The sequence below is a fragment of the Lepidochelys kempii genome, chromosome 6 (genome assembly GCF_965140285.1).
Source record: "Lepidochelys kempii isolate rLepKem1 chromosome 6, rLepKem1.hap1, whole genome shotgun sequence".
Classification (NCBI taxonomy): Eukaryota; Metazoa; Chordata; order Testudines; family Cheloniidae; genus Lepidochelys; species Lepidochelys kempii.
Genome location: NC_136385.1, coordinates 30173754 through 30191339, shown reverse-complemented (window position 1 = coordinate 30191339; position 17586 = coordinate 30173754). Strand labels below are relative to the sequence as shown.

General features: G+C 40.0%; 1 protein-coding gene across 2 annotated transcripts in view; it reads right to left on the bottom strand.

Annotated features, from left to right (window-relative positions):
• Positions 1–17586, bottom strand: part of SERGEF (secretion regulating guanine nucleotide exchange factor) — a 255637-nt gene that overhangs the window by 230142 nt on the left and 7909 nt on the right. For both annotated transcript variants that reach the window (XM_073347362.2, XM_073347361.2), the window contains exons 3-8: positions 17244–17399; positions 16551–16645; positions 14242–14302; positions 12789–12902; positions 10936–10998; positions 8172–8330 (exon numbers count right to left, since the gene is read on the bottom strand). In XM_073347362.2, the coding sequence (XP_073203463.1) occupies positions 8172–8330; positions 10936–10998; positions 12789–12902; positions 14242–14302; positions 16551–16645; positions 17244–17399 (648 nt within the window). The remainder of the gene's footprint in view (positions 1–8171; positions 8331–10935; positions 10999–12788; positions 12903–14241; positions 14303–16550; positions 16646–17243; positions 17400–17586) is intronic.

Below are 17586 nucleotides of genomic sequence, written 5' to 3'. Positions count from 1 at the left end.
TGCCTTCATCCAAATCCTAGCAGGGATGGATCCCCACTTGCTTTAAAGGCATTTATTGGACTCAGAGAGTATGATTCAGTTTTGCTATGTGGATGACTAACATGCCAGAAAAGACCTCATAAAATAATTTTATTTGCGCTAACTGGTTTGATGCTAAGGGACATCCAAGGAAGTTCAGATTCAGTAATTGCGTTTGGCTTCAGGATTTAATGCTACTGAAGCTGTTTTCATGTATTGCTCCTCTGAGACTTCTGAGAGCTGCAGTGAGATTTGCAGAGGAGGCAGAAATAGCATTGTAACTGCACTACTGAGATACTCCCTCTAGGTGAAGGAGCTGGGAATTCTTTAGTTGTATCAAGAATTTCTTCATCCAAACTCAACTGACGTGTAATTTCATTTGATGGTACATGAAAAATAGATTAGTGAATTTATTCAGGAGAATACTTAGATAATAAAACAGCCCAGATTAAAGAAGCTTATTTATCTGCCATCCCAGTTAATCAGGAAATCACTTGTTTTGAACCGAAGATGATGATTCACCTTCTGTAAGTCTAATAAAGGCTTTTCTCTCACACTTTTGCTATATTTAGGATTGCCTTCAAGTCAGGTGAGTTCTACTCTTTCAGAGAGTAGCCTAATTTACATCTTTAGCTTTCCAGGAGAGGGCTGTTCTCTTTTGAAACAGATGAGCAGTAACTTCTAAATTCACACTGATGTAAACATGTTGAGGGAGACCACAAATGACAGCTAACGCTGTTATGCAAGGTGAGAGGGTGCACTTGCTTGTGTTTATAAGGCATTGTCTATTTTGAAGATGCCTGCTGTAGCAATGACTGTTGCGGCATTGAGCATTTTGCTGGCATGAAGGCTGTGGTGACAAAAATCATTGTCTAGAGCAGTGCTGTGCTCATTAGCTGCAGAGAGCACAGCTGGAACTGGGAACTGAGGCATGAGATTTGGATCAGATGCGTACTTGATGTGGAGAGCAATACTGATGTTGCAGTCAGTAACAGAGGTATTGTTACAATTGAAATTTGTGCCTGAAAAGTCACTCAGCATAAGAATCAATATAGGAAGCAAAGTAGAGACTAATACAGGTGTTTAATTGATCACTAGGGATCTAATGCAAAGCCGACTGGATGCAATGGGAGACTTTCTATTGACTTTAATGTGCTTTGGACCTGACCTTACTGTACAAGGTAATTCTTCTTGAAAGAGCACAAGGAGAGCTGTACAAGCTTAACTACATGTCTCCTTTTGTGGGGAACCCGGGAATCAAAGCAGAAGCAGAGGGCCTGCATTGAAGACCTTCACCTGCTACTGAAAATAAGATAGCACAAGGGGAATGAGAGACCCAAAATTACAGAGACTGGAATACTCTGACAGAAACAACCCAATTTTAGAAGGATAAAAAATGAGACTTAAAGGAGATCAGTTAAGGCGAATGTGAACACAGAATATAGAACATTCCGTGAAAGACAGCAACAGCCCTAGTCAGACAAGCAATTCATGTTCCTCAGAAAAAGGTATCTTAGTCCTGAACCAATGAATTTTGTGACAGAACAAACAGCAAAAAAACAACAATAGAATGACAGAGAGGAGAACTTTCATCATCATTGGATGCGATGGCATATCTTGCATGGAAAAAAAAGTCAGGCATCTCCCTAACCTCAGAAGTGAGTTTCCAGCTATGATAAAGGAGAAAGTAGGAAGAAATGAAAAGCACAAATATTGTTGAACATTGCCCTGCAAAACCCTACCAACAGCATACAAGAAACACAGTGTTTAAAAATAAGATCAGTGTAAATATGAGAGGCAAAACTTAATGTAACTGAGGGGAAAAAAAGGCCATGTTGCTTCCTTACATCTAATAATGAAGAAATAACTTCCTGAGACATGTTTACACAGTGTCAAATCAGGGCAACCAAAAAAACAGCCAACTCTTCCTCCAGATGGTTGCTTTTAGCAACATCGCTGTCCCATTTACTTCTTTAATGTTCTGTTTTCTCTGCAGTCAACTGCTGCTTGTCTGAGCAGATAAAAATCAAAATGTTTTGAAAGAGAACATGTTGGAATAGCTGCATTTATAATTTTAAGTATGAGCAAAATGTTCAAGTTTTACCCAACCCTTTTCATTATATGTCTTCTCTGATAGATAGTATTTTACAGACATGTTGGCAGGAATTTAAACTTTTGATCTGGATGATGCTTCAAAACATTTATTGGGCCCGAATTTGTACCGCTCTCCCAAATTTTCTCTCGTCCTGGTGGGTCCTGAAACAGAGAAGCTTAAAGTAACTTCTATTTCAACTATTATATTTTGTTGTGTTATAGACTATTAACTAAGTAAAACTCTCACACAACAAAGTTCCTTCATTGTGATTCTGTTTGCTGAAGCCAATTTGAGTCTGATGTTTCTGGTGATAAACATAGATCCCGTTTCCACCTTCCATAGTAGACAAAGTGGAGAAAATATCAGACTTCATCCTTTTTTTCCCCCCTAAATCCTTTATTTCCTCAATCCATCCATGTACCTCAATCTGGTGATTTTAGGTCCCTCTTTTACAGGGGACTCTGAAACTGGTCATGAACTCAGCAGCAGGAGACTCAAGCAGCCTCTCATTCATTGCAGGGAGAAGGTCACATAATGGAGGAACACATATTAGAGAAGGGGTAAAATTTTCAAAAGTGTCTAAGGGTCTAAGATTTTTAAAGGTATTTAGGTGCCTAAGACGTAGATAGATGCCTAATGGGATTTTCAGAAGTGCTTAGGTGCTTGAAATCAATGAGAGTTAGATGCCTAGGTACTTTTGAAAAGGTCACTAGGCACCTATCTGCATCTTCAGGTGCCTAAATACCTTTGAAAATTTGGCCTTATGGGATTGAGAATCTTAAATCCCATTGATTTTAAATAAGACTTATGTTCCTATGTGCCTAAAGGTCACTTTTAAAAATGGAAGTAAGTTCCTAAGTCACTTAGTCTCTTTTGAAAATTTTGCCCCAGATCCTTAGAGTGTAGAAGTCAGTGTAGCTCCATTTAAATTATTTTCAAAAGTGTTTTCTCTATTCGTCAAAATAACCTGATGTTAAAGAGTGTGGTTGTCAAAGCTATTTATTTGTTTCAGTGTTTGCTGGTGATAAATATCTGCTACATGAAGTTTCACATAGCTAATATTCATTGCCAACAAATACTGAAACAAACTGATCGCTTTGGCAATCACCACTCTTTAAAATCAGGTTATGCTGACTAACGTCTTGCTTCCCCCACTTCAGTGTCAGCATTAATGGTGGAACCACTTTTCTCATGAACCCTACAGTTAGAGATCAGTGCTTTTATTCCACCTGAAAACAAAGATAATACGCTTTCAAATAGTGCATTGCCTTGGTTATAGCTCTAAGAATTCTCAAGACAGAAGCCTCCAAAAACAGGTTAGAGTTTAAGTAGGGTTAAAAAAGTTAAGTAAGTTGTCAGATTTGTGCAACTTTCATGTGATGCATACCTCATGAATCATGAGCGCTACAAAAATGCAAAAATACAAAAATGCCACTAGAATGCAAAAATGCTTTGGTATCCAGTGATCCATTGCATTCCACTCGTTTCTAGCACAACAGTTTGCAATATATCAAACATTATCATAGACATTCTTCTCTCACACCAATAGTATTATTTGATACCATGCTTTATGGCACCAATCCAGCAAAGCACTTAAGCATGTGCTGAATTTTAATCAATGAGACTATAGTACTCATATGCTTAAAGTTAACCACCTACTTAAGTGCTTTGCTGGATCAAGGCCTAGCACAGCAAATCCTGAACCTTGGACCAGTGCAATAATTTTAACTCTCTGCAGATAATAATGCTGGGAGATTTGTCGCCCCTTCCTAAATACTGTCTTTAGATAATCAATAGGAGCATATGAATGGTCACATCAGGACAGACAAAGAGGCCACCCAGCCCACAATCTGACTCTGGCGATGGCTTAAAACAGAAGTTTAAGAGGAAAGAGAAGACCCCTCTGGGAAGTTCTGCAAAACTACCAGGGAAATGCTATTTCTTGACCATGCCTATCCCACCCCACCCCCAAACTGACAATCAATGTATACAGCAAAGTCTAAGGATTATGTCCTTTGTAATTTATACTAGCTAACATAACTGCAAATGCTATTTTTATTCTATACAAGCATTTAATCCTTTTGTTAATCTCAGTAAGCTATTTGCCTAAATAATATGCTGTCATGAAGTAGTGGGTCCCTATGGATAGACTAAGCCCAGCTTTCTTGGACCAAAGCAGGTGAGCCCAATCCAGCTAGTTAAAGAGAGCTGAGCTACATCTGGGCCTATAAAGGGCTGCTAATGGGAAGCTGGAGGAGGAAGGACTGAAACAGGCTGCACCATGGAAGAAACACCCCCACATTGGAGAGGAGCTAGATCCTCTGGTGGATCCCTGGAGCAAGGGACCAGGGGCTCAGAGAAGCAGCCCTGGCGGGGGTTGCTCCAAGAAGGGAGCAGAAGTGACTGAGACTGGGAAGCTACCAGGAGCTGGAGTGCCAGAGACCCCTGGGAAAGGTGGCCCTGAAGCCTGGGGCCAAGGATAGAGTTAAAAGGCTGTTTTTTGTTTGTTTGCTAACCTCTGTTAAGGAAATAAACCTCCGTGCAAAAGATTGGGCATGGCAGCACATGCTTTGGAGCCAGGGAGAAGCTCAGCCCGGTGACATATGCTGCAGCAGCAAATTCCACAGGCTGCTTACATGTTACTAAAAATAATATTTCCTGTTACCCATTTTTAATGGGTTGCTTTTTAATTTATCCAGTTTCCTCCTGTCCTTGCATTATTGGACAGAGCAACAATGAAAGTGCCCCCAGCTGGCCATCATCAGATCACCAGTTATTGTACATACAAGTATCTCTATCACATTGCCTGACTCTTATATTTTCCAAGCCAAGGGCCCAATCCAGCATACGCTGCACACTTGAATAGTCCCATTTTCTTTAATTTCACATGATGACATAGGGTCTGCAGGATCAGATCAAAATCATACTCATTTTCTTTCATCTTGTCTCATAGGGACAGTCCCCCCCATTGTAATAATTTTTCCCAGTCTTGTGTGGATATTTTCTATTTTGCTGTCTATGAGATGGCTCACCAAAACCGAACAATACAGCCTAGCATCTTATTTTCTGGGATATTTTTAAATACAACTTTTTATTAGTTTTTAGAAGTGTAATAAAGGAAATCAAGAAAACTCAAGTACATGCAGAGCTAGTATTAAGAGAAAATGCAAAAAACTTAGTCTATTTGAAGACATGAGTACAGTGCTATATTATTTGTTATTTCCTCTACCACATCTCATTGCATAGATGTCTTCGATAAAGCACAAAATGGGGATAATACTTCCCCCTAACTCCTCCTGGAGTGTTGTGAAAACAAATGGATACACTCGAGAGGCACTCAGAAGTTATAGTAATGAGGGATGACATAAATATCAAGATTTACAGAGGGATAAATTTCAAAATCCATTACCATTTAGAATTAGATTAAAGAGGAAATATTGGACCTTTTTAGGCTCCCAACCTTAAAAACAAATAAATCCCATTCCACCAGGTTTTCCTGATGCCTGACATATAATTTTTAACTGTCCTTTTTATAATAGTTTAAGAAAAATCATTTTGGGGTTCACAAGCGACCACAAAATAGTATAGACAGTGTGGTCCTGCTAGCATACACTTGTATAACTGCAAAGATGACTCACAGTACCATCCAGAACCTCTGTCTAGGTTGAGTTCAATCTTAAGTACTTATATGGCCTCTATTACCACAGTATCTGAACACCTTCCAAGTCTTTAATGTATTTCTCCTCACATTGCCTTCATGAGGTAAATAAATACTATAATTGTATCGTACATTTAATATTTGATATAAGAATTTTCTACATTTTACAGATGGGGAACCAAGGCACAGAGTCTTGCCCAAGATCACACTGGAAGTATGTGCAGGACCAGATTTACAGGCAGGCAACCCAGGCGACCGCCTGGGATGCCGGGCTTGGGGGGCACCGGGCTCAAGGTGCTGTTTTTGTTGTTAGTGACAAAAGGGAAAATAGAATGCTTGAAGTAATGTGTTTCAGGTATCCATATGTGGATTCATTTTTCACTAACCTCCTAGAATGTTCTGGACTTTTGTAGAATCTCATGGAATGTTCCAGGCTTTCTGAGAACTACATTTTCCTCAAATCTTCTAGAATGTTGTGAGCCATGCCCTCGTGGATACATAAGCGGCGGGGCATGGCCAGTCAGTCAGTGAGATGACAGAACAAAGTGAAGTGAAAGCCCAGCTATGGTATTATTAACCCTGCTTTACTGTGTAATTATGAAGGTGTACTTGTGTTTTAAGACTTGAAGTCTGTAAGTAGCAACTAATAAAAGACGTATTTAAAGAGACACCGGTGATATAAGAACATAAGAATGGCCATACTGGGTCAGACCAAAGGTCCATCCAGTCCACTATCCTGTCTACCGACAGTGGCCAATGCCAGGTGCCCCAGAGGGAGTGAACCTAACAGGTAATGATCAAGTGATCTCTCTCCTGCCATCCATCTCCACCCTCTGACAAACAGAGGCTAGGGACACCATTCCTTACCCATCCTGGCTAATAGCCATTAATGGACTTAACCTCCATGAATTTCTCTAGTTCTCTTTTAAACCCTGTTATAGTCCTAGCCTTCACAACCTCCTCAGGCAAGGAGTTCCACAGGCTGACTGTGCGCTGTGTGAAGAAGAACTTCCTTTTATTTGTTTTAAACCTGCTGCCCATTAATTTCATTTGGTGGCCCCTAGTTCTTATATTATGGGAACAAGTAAATAACTTATCTAGCAAACCCCTATCTACATAACAATATAAAAGAACTACTGTTACATGTTAAGCATGGTAAAAGAAGTAACGTTTGATGACTTTCTAAGTCTGTGGAACATAGACTTTTGTTCTCCCTAATACTGTCTGTTTTTCCCCATAGAAAATAAAAGATGTCCCCAAAGAAGCCTTCAGGAGCTCAGTATAGGAAGCAAAAAGCTCAGTTGCAATCTAGTTTGCAGAAAGGGGCAAATTTGATGGGAAAATATCTAAAACAGGACTAGGGTTAATATTCCAATGATGTCACCTTCTGTAACACTCTAACACTGGTCCACCCAATGTTGGTGCACAATTCAATTTCTTGATGTTAGTACATTTCAGTTATTCTTAAAATTAAAAAGTTGTTATAAGCGTAGAGGAAATGAATTTTTTTTATTTGCTTACATATGGCATGAGTAAGTACAGATTTACAGATCCTAGCATGCAAACGTATTGTCTTATACGACAGGGATGAATCATGCATGTAAATCATACATCAAAGTTGCAAAATGGGCTACAAATGCAATAAAAAATAAGGTATTCAAAAGTTTAACAAATGGAGGAGGGGCAACCATAGACACTCCTCGCCTGGGGTGCCATTTGGTTTAAGGCCAGCCCTGAGAATGTGGTCAAGCAATTAACTGAAGTCTCCCAAAGTCTCCCAATTCCCAAGCTAATGCCCTAACCACCAGACTATCCTTCCTCACTAACTAATGATGATCCCACTGCCCGGAAAAACTCCTTGCCCAGAGGAACCACAAGGAGCCTCATCAGTAGGTTTTCCTCAAAGTATAATTTCTATGGCCTTGATAGAAATTTGCCAGAGGCCTCTCACCAATGATGACCCTACAACCTGGAAACCAAAGCCAAAATCTTCTACCACTGCATGGAACACCACCAGACTCCCTTTTCTCCAATGACGAGGCTACACCTCGCCCAGAAGGCTGGTCCCTGGAACTTCTCACTTACTGGAGAGTTACCCCCTTTCTATCATCTGGTGATCTGAGCTGTTTGTGTATATTGGTGCTTTTGCAGCAGCAAGCATCTAAAATAAGCCAGATGCTCTTATTGTATACGAAGTTTTCAGAGAAGCAGCAGTATTCTTGATGGAAAGAAGTCCATTCCCCTACTTTTTGAAGACTATCACTGTACAGCTTGATCTGAAAACACCTCTGTGCATCACTTAACCGTGAGGAAGATCAAATTAAAATAATGTTTTGCCTAGAATAATGTGGATATTTAAGTATTTGCTCGTAACTTCTGGCTGCTTTTCGGATCTCCTACCTGTTTGTGCCACTACGTGCGTCCATCCACTCCAGACCGCTCCAATCTTTTCACCCGAGAAAAAATGAGCATCTATTTTCTGGGGCTCAACAAGAAAAGTCTCTTTACTCACTAGCTGCCCGTGTTTGTTGCTACCCCAAACACACAATTCTCCTTCATCTGAAATAAATACAAAAGTAAAGAAATTAGAGGGAAGCTACTTCTGTGAAATATCAACAGATGGAGAAAAATACAAAGGGAGGGTAGTACATTAATTCCGTTTCAATTTTCCTTATATATTTTCCCCACTATTTATACTCCTCTACACACACACGCAAACGCACACACACCCTGGATTGTAAAGAATAAAAGTAGCCATAAGGGCCCTCAACACATTTTCCTTTCCCAAGGCAGAACTAATAACTCCGCTCATGCCTCTCTCCACTACAAGGACATCGACTATCATTGAAATAGATTGGTGGATAATTACTATTTTTTCTCTATTTGTTTAATAAAAAAAATTGCATATACACACACCACAAAATCACAATGCAAGCTGGGGTGTGAATCTGACCCACATTACCCTGCCACTGAATAACTGTCCACGTAGACCTTGCTGACACGCATTAACAATTTTTTGAATTTAGTATTCTTTGAAATGGGACTAATCAAAGCACATTAACGAACTGTTAAGAGAAACAATGAATGCCAAAACAGAATTTTTTAGGTTTTCTAAAGGACTCTGTCATTTTTTTCAATTAAAAAGGGGGAGGGGGGAGAAAATCAAGTAATTGACTCTTGTATTTGCCTAGAATTCCTCCCCAGAAAAAAGGAAATCTTCTTTTCCCCTGAGAAGTTATATGGCAGAAACAGCTAATTTCAAGGAAAGAAAAAAAGTTAAGTTTTTCTAAGGCTATAACCAACATAACATTTGTGTGGCTTACAATTTACTAAGGATGCTACAACAATCTACTTACCATTAGCCCCTTTTGTATATTTTAATGTGATCCTTGTAATTTGTACACAACCAAAGGCAGTACAGCATATGCCTATAGGCCATATAGTTGCTACTATATTGGATGTAAGTAGTAAGCTGAGCACTGAAGGAGTGAATTAACAGCTTCATCATCCTTTTTTTAAAATGTGCCATATGTTTTTGTAACAATCCTTTCTACAGTTCTGTAAAACTCTTTCAAATTAGAAGTGTTCCAAGTATCACCAACAGGTGGCAGGAGAGACTAAGCAGAAATGAAATATACAATAAACAGTGCCTCACATCCTTGTAAAAAACCCCTGCAGATTGTAGCTCACTTATAATTTAAAAACAAGTACTATAGTACCTTGAGTCAAACACACACCTTTAAAAGCTAACACAGGAGGGAGAGAGACAGAAATTTTTTATTATTAAATAGCTTTGGATCCTTAGCATAAGGAGCTTTGGTCTTTTTGTAGCCAAAAAGGATTGCTTGCTTAATCAAAATCAAGAAAATAAAAACATGGAAGAATAATCCATTTGCTACTTAAATAAATTCACATGTCAGTTAGTCTGGAATATATTGATTTTCCCCAGAGTAGCCTATACTTAGGGACACCTCAGTCTGCATGTCTTAGAATTCAATAAAACTCACATTTTGCAACATTTCCCCACAAAATTATTGCTCTCTGTAAATTAGCCCAAGTAAATACACTGGTGCACAGTTTAGAGGATGCTAGAGATCCCAAACGTGTAGTTTTACTCAAGATTTCATGTCTTCAGAAAGATTAATACATTTTCCATGCCTCAAGATTATAAATCTATAGCATAAGAAGCAACCATCATATGTGGGGTCAGGAAGGAATTTTCCCCTAGTCAGATTTGCAATGACCTTGGGATTTGTTTTTTTGGCCTTCCTGTGCAATGCAGGGTGCGGGTTGCATGCTAGGATCCTCTGGATATATCTCACTCAATAAATTCCTTGCCATTGTGGGGGCCTCAATCATTGGTGCACCTCAGTCCCTCCTGTACTCTGCCTGTGGCACACAACAGTTTAGTCTCCTGTTGGCTGTAAATCCTTTGGCCTAATTTTAGTTGTTGGGTTCAGCGTGCAGGTAGGCTGGGTGGCCTGTGATATACAGGAGGTCAGACAAGATGATCTGATGATCGGTTCCGCCCTTAAAATTGATGGTACTATGAATCCTGTTTCCCTTCACGCAGAGCAATACTCTAGCTGTCTTTCCATGTAACATGCTGGTTCCTGTTTAGCAAGCACAGAAGAACTGACTGCAGAGTGCAAAAGGTAGTGTTTACAAAAGCGCCTGTATGATTTAGGAGAACACGTCCCACCAAGGTGCATTAATAAATCCCAGATTCTGCAACTCTTACTCACAACAGGTAACACCATGCGTCACAGAACAGCCTTGTAGAAATCAATGAAACTATTTGTGGAGTAAGTGTAAAAGAACCTGCCCCCAAATGACTGTCAAAAAATAGAGTTAAGTGGATTTATTTGCTTTGAACACCGTCTCCTCCCCAAAGAGATCCTAACCAGGGATGGGTGCTGGCTAGGATCTCTTTGGGAGGAGATGGTGTTCAAAGCAAATAAATCCACTTAAATCTATTTTTTGATAATTTACTCTTTCAAACAAATGAATACCACTGAAGTTATAGCATGCTGTGCTGTGATCCCATCAGATTTTACAAACTAAAGCAGAGCCCAGCTAGAACAAAAATTAAGAGTCACAAATATCTAGCTTCTAAATACATTGCCCAAGCCTACTAATACGTACATATATACCTAGGGCTTACCTGTAAGTGACACTGAATGGTAGGAGCTGGCAGTGACTTTTTTCACCTTTACATCTTCCAGACCTAGGAAACATCAGTTCCATGGAATAAGTACAGGCAAGACACAACTCTATGCCCAGATCCCTTGTAGTACAGAATAGAACTATATTACTTCAGAAATTGCACCATAAGTGCTGTGTATTATGTATTTTACATCAAAAGGTCTCAGCATATGGAACACAGATCCCAAGGAAGTCAGCATTATTTGTCCAGGGGATTGTGAACCTGTGTTCCCATTCCATACCACAGACACACTGCAAACGACTGTGCCAGTTCCTGAGAACATATTTAAAATGTGCTGCTGCTGATGTGTTTCTGTGATTAAGGGGAAATCCAGACCCCGAGCCCTGGTCATGCCAGTTCACACTGGAACACCAAGACCAGGTGTGTCAAGGTTCCTCCCCCACTCTGAACTCTAGGGTACAGATGTGGGGACCTGCATGAAAAACCTCCTAAGCTTATCTTTACCAGCTTAGGTCAAAACTTCCCCAACGTACAAAATATTCCACCCGTCGTCCTTGGATTGGCCGCTACCACCACCAAACTAATACTGGTTACTAGGGAAGAGCTGTTTGGACGCGTCTTTCCCCCAAAAATACTTCCCAAAACCTTGCACCCCACTTCCTGGACAAGGTTTGGTAAAAAGCCTCACCAATTTGCCTAGGTGACTACAGACCCAGACCCTTGGATCTTAAGAACAATGAACAATCCTCCCAACACTTGCACCCCCCCTTTCCTGGGAAATGTTGGATAAAAAGCCTCACCAATTTGCATAGGTGACCACAGACCCAAACCCTTGGATCTGAGAACAATGAAAAAGCATTCAGTTTTCTTACAAGAAGACTTTTAATAAAAATAGAAGTAAATAGAAATAAAGAAATCCCCCCTGTAAAATCAGGATGGTAGATATCTTACAGGGTAATTAGATTCAAAAACATAGAGAACCCCTCTAGGCAAAACCTTAAGTTACAAAAAAGATACACAGACAGAAATAGTTATTCTATTCAGCACAATTCTTTTCTCAGCCATTTAAAGAAATCATAATCTAACACATACCTAGCTAGATTACTTACTAAAAGTTCTAAGACTCCATTCCTGATCTATCCCCGGCAGAAACCAGCATATAGACAGACACACAGACCCTTTGTTTCTCTCCCTCCTCCCGGCTTTTGAAAGTATCTTGTCTCCTCATTGGTCATTTTGGTCAGGTGCCAGCGAGGTTACCTTTAGCTTCTTAACCCTTTACAGGTGAGAGGAGCTTTCCCCTGGCCAGGAGGGATTTCAAAGGGGTTTACCCTTCCCTTTATATTTATGACAAGTTGTTAAAGAGATACGCTTGGGAACACAGAGGGGAAACCTATCTGCAAGCCACAGCACATCTGCAGAGCCACTCCATGGAGGTTAACATGGCCACTCGCATCCCTGTAATCTGAGAGAGACAGGAGGGTCCATGGAGTGTCGAAGTCCCACTCCCAGCACATCAGCCCACCCATGTTCCAGCCCCTCCATGCTGCCACAGAACACAACTCCCTTACATCCACATCCCCTCTTTGCACACAGCAGCTGCACTAATTCCCACCGTGACCATGCAGGAGGGGGTCTGGATTTGCCCCTTACCCAGCATCAATGAATCCATTACTTCTGTAATGACCTTCTGTAATGCATCTGAATCACTGCAAAATTATGGGAAGCGTAGATAACACACCAGGGGGGTTAAAGAAAAGGTGCATTGTTTGTATATATGTACATGGTTTATATATTACTGTTCCCAGTGCTACTGTCTTTACAAAGAAAAAGTGTGATTCTTTAGTTACCTGTTACTTTACAAGGTTCTTTTGCCGTCAAGAAGGATGGCATCATTTTCCCTTGGCTTGCCCGGTTTGCCCAAGAAGCCATGCCTGTTCCCCACTGGAACACCATGCCACTTTCTTCTCAGTGCAGGCATACAAAGGGAAATTAAAACACAACAATTACTGACAAATTCAGTTGACTGGCTTTTCTCTTGTTAACTAATTTCAAAAGAGTGTTTGCTTGGCTTAGTTTATATTGGTGTTAATTAAAAAAGTTATCTATAACGAATACTACTTTCCACTTATACAACCCTTTTCATCCCAAACACACTTTACACACATTGAATGAATCCTGACAAGGCCTCCAAGAGACAGGTGGTTATTACTCTCCTTTTATAAATGGAGAAACCTGAACCAAAGAGGGGTATGTGTCTTGCTCCAAATCCCTGAGGGCTACATTGTGCAGTTGCTCAAGACTCACGGTAAGGAGAACTGCGTATTTGCACTGCCTCGAGAGAGGATATGGGACCGAACTGTGATTCAAAGAATCACAATTAAGTCCCACAATTCAGCCTCCAGTGGAGAAATAAATTCTGCCACCCCTTTACCTGGCACAGCTTACTACACTCTCCATGACAACTCAGCTGTGCTGGCCGACATGCTGGGAAGCAGTAAAGGAATAACAACCCCACAGAGGCTGATTTCCCTGCTACACTGTGACCTAACCTCTTATACCCAGTAGTCCTCTGCTCAGACTCCTATGGCTGGTCATAATTTAGCCCAGAGGATACAAGTATCCAGATCTGGATTATAATTGAGAATTGTGGTCAGAACTCGGGGGTGCTTGATTCCTAATTCTTGTTCCAACCACTAGACTACACGTTTCTTCCCATCTCTATCTCAGCCCTTTACCCCTTCATCCAATACCCAACTGTCTGGAACTCATATGCAAGTAACAACAAGAAAGCAATGTGCTGACTGTTGATTGCAGCAAAACCCTGCCAAATCCATAGAATGTCTGTGGAAGACTCCCCATCAAGCCTTGGAGAATTCTGAAAACAGATAGCAGGAAAAGGCCTGAAAGTTCATACAAACTATGACCCGCCACGATAGAGCACTGCTGATAGTAGGAGACTCAAGAAGTCATTAAGGGACAAATTTTCAAAGCTATTTAGGCACCTAAATAGCTTTGAAAATCTGTCCCTGTGCTCTTGGACAGTCTTCTTTCAGCACCATTTTTTAGAAAGAGGTGTTTCTAGCATATTCATTATCATGTTCTTGCCTAACATGCCTGCCCTTAACTTGGACAGGATTTTTCAGCTGTCATTTTCCTATGGCTTCTGTAGCGAATAGGAATAAAATCATAAATCCTTTCCCTCCCCTGCCTTCTTTTTTAATGTAAGCTATTAGACATCTCACATACTAAAAGTACTATTAGTTTCTAATTGAAATGTTAAATTTATGATGGCATATTCACCTGTAGCAGCAAGAGCATGTCTGAGTCCTGCAGCAACATTCACCACCTTCTCTGTGAGGGACTATTCAAACACAAGAAAAAATCATTTTTGCATTTTACACCTCTCAGAGGGAAACACATTTTACCAATGCAAATGCAAGAAAATGGTATCACATTTACAGACTATATGTCACAGAGTTCAGCACAAAGATATTTATTTTAGAATATATTTCAGTCTCATTTCAAAACAGCCTTGGGAATTTCTTAAGAAAACCAAACAAAGCTTCCAGAAGTGCAATAGTACAGCAGACCCTGTCTTTAGGTATGAACATTGAATTAAACTGTATTATAACACTTATGCACGAAGGGACCAAATTAAGGTTGCATGGGATGCCTTAATTCTGGCATTTCCTAATTTGAGGGCTTGATTTTGCAAACTTAACATTCTTTTAACATAGTTTTGTGGGTGTAATATTGATATAAAAGAAATGGCAGCGAACATGAGCATTTAATGTAACACAAGTAGTACTTACAAAACACCGCTCAAGTGGTTTATTAAATTAGTAATTGACAGATCTATACCAGCTGTGTAAAACCCCCACCAGAAAATACTGTAGATGCAGAATGAGCCTGCATTGTCAGGGTGGGAGACTATAATTATCAGTAGTAATGCAGCACCTTCCAAAGATGGTAGGTGATGTACAAAAATAAGGCCATGAGCCCAAGAGGCCTAGATAACTTTACAGGTCTTTCTCTCGTTTCTATAACCATGCTGACCCTGAATTTAAAAAAAGCAACAGACAGGTTTTGGCATTGGCAATGAGACTGGTAATCCTAACCAAACAACCAGAAAGGACTTTGTCGTTTCTGAAGCTTTACAGACCAGGAGTTCTCTCCAATACAACAGAAATGGGAATTTATTTGGAGAGGAGAGAGTTTCATTAATGTTCTAAAAATCGAAACCAAAGTGTAAATAGGGATTAATTAGAAGGAGAGAATAGTGCTGCCATGAGGAATTCATTCACACTGCTGGGTTCATAGCCAACAGTAGGAAAGCTGCTCTGAGGATACATAAGTCTCAGTAGCTATTTCTTATAAGACTTTTAAAGCAATTACTTCAGACACGGATTCTGATACCCTTATTCATGCTGAGTTGTGCCTTACCCCATAAGTACTCCCATTGACTGCAATGATGACTATCTGTGGAGTACGGTATTATTCAGCACAGGCTGGGGTTTAAGAGTCCGCCCCTCAGTGCTTATGAGTGCAAGAGACAGACCAATAAGAAATGGGTTTCCCTAATCTCCAAACATATTTCTTTTGAAATTGATATGGTTTGATAAACGTTTGGAGGTTAAATGAGGACAATACTAACGTATTTTTCACTTCGTTTAAAATTCTTTTTTTAGCTGCTGTTTAGAATGTCAAAGAACATGCACCTAAAATCCATAAAATTTTAATTTCCCCGCACACACACTAGTTTCTTATTGTAGGGATGATCAAAAGTGCTGATTTCTCACACTGATTTTTCTTATGAAAAATAAAATTTTAGGAATGGATTCTACAACCTTTGCTAAAAGATCTTTCCACATATTATGTTGCACTGCTAAGTTATAAATGAAGAAGCACAAAACCAAAGAATTGGCATTTATATAGCATGTGCCAGCAGAAGGAACTCAACTGAACAAAACCTTTCCTACAGTAGGCATCCCAAAACACAGCTGATTGCATTGAAATCAGCTGTGTTTTTTAACAAGTTCTCCTTTGATCCTTTGAATTTTTAAACATAAAGCCCTAAGAAACTAAATAAAGTTTAAGATCAGTGGAAATCCTTTCCTTCTTTCCTCAAATGTGTACTGAAACATTTCTAACACCTTATAAGCCCTGAGTCAGAGCCTCAGATGGGGAAAATCAACATAACTCCTTTGACTTCAGTCAGTTTACAACATCTGAGGATTTGGCCCATTGTTTGGTTGACCGTGGCTATTAAAATGTGTGTGGATGAAATTTTATGTCCTTTTCCAAAATGTACCATTTTCCTCTAGTAAAAGTTGGCACCTTCTTCATTTAAAACACACACACACCACCACACAGACCCTTAACTTCCTAAAGTGCTGACTTTCTAATGTCTATAGTATTCACTCTCTTAAAGTGCCTAATCCTGGCTATTTATCATTCACACAAGTAATTCTCTTCTCTTTAATGAGTCCAAGGGCTTGATCCAAAACTCACTGAACTCCATTGGAGTCTTTCCACTGATTTTAGTGATTTTGTCTGGGGCGCTGAAAACAGGACCAGATCTGTAGAGGACAACTTTGTTGAGTCTTTACCTCAATCTTTTGTGGAATCAAGCATCCTCCTGAAGTTTGAGGGACTCCTAGTTGTCCAAAAGAGTTAGACCCACAGGATAAAACTTGGCCATTTCCTGCAACGTAATACAGCCTTGTTGGAGCAGTGCAACTCATAACATTATACCTTAGGGTACATTTATGGTTATAAGCAAGATACCATAACACATCGTTAAAAGAACTATATGCCAGATACCACAGCACAGCATATAAAGAACTGAACGGTCCCTTTTCCAAAAGCTCAAGGGCTTGTAGTCTTATAAACCATATTCAGTAAAGGTCTAAAGATAACTGAAGAGTGAGTGTGCGGAACATTCAGCAATTCCACTTGCAAAGCAAATAGCATAAAACCTCTGAGCACTCAGGCTTTGTATTGACCATGGTACGACAGAGCTCTGTGCTTCTACTGTATGTCATAATATTTCTCCAGGCCCTAGTGGGAGACAGTATGGCCTAGTGCACAGAGCACTGGACTGGGAGACCTGAATTCAATTCCTGGCTCTGCTCCTGGCCTGATGGGTGACCTTGGGCAAGCCATTACACTGCCCTGAGTCTCAGTTTCCCCATCTGTAAAATGGAGATAATGATATTGACTTCTTTTGTAAAGCACTTTCAGGTATGCTGATGAAAGCACTATATAAGAGGTAGGTATTATTATTAGTGAGATGGACTTACCTGTAAGTATGATTGTAAAATCCCAACCACAGGCAACTTGTATCACACAAACACTAGACAGTGCAGTGCATGAAGTAAAACACAGGACATCCTCAGTGTGATTGAGTCCCAATTGCCCTCCTTTGTTTTGGCCACATACAAAGAGTTCTCCTGCACCTGCAAAATAAAACCACTGTCACAGTCATAACACAGGCAAAATAGAATCATACACACATTGTGATCCTGTGATAAATTAGCACTGCATGCATAGGCCTTGTCTTCTCAAGATAAAATTATATATCTTTAACGAATTAAAAATACACTTTTCTTTATTGTATAGACACAGCCATGGAGAATGTGACTG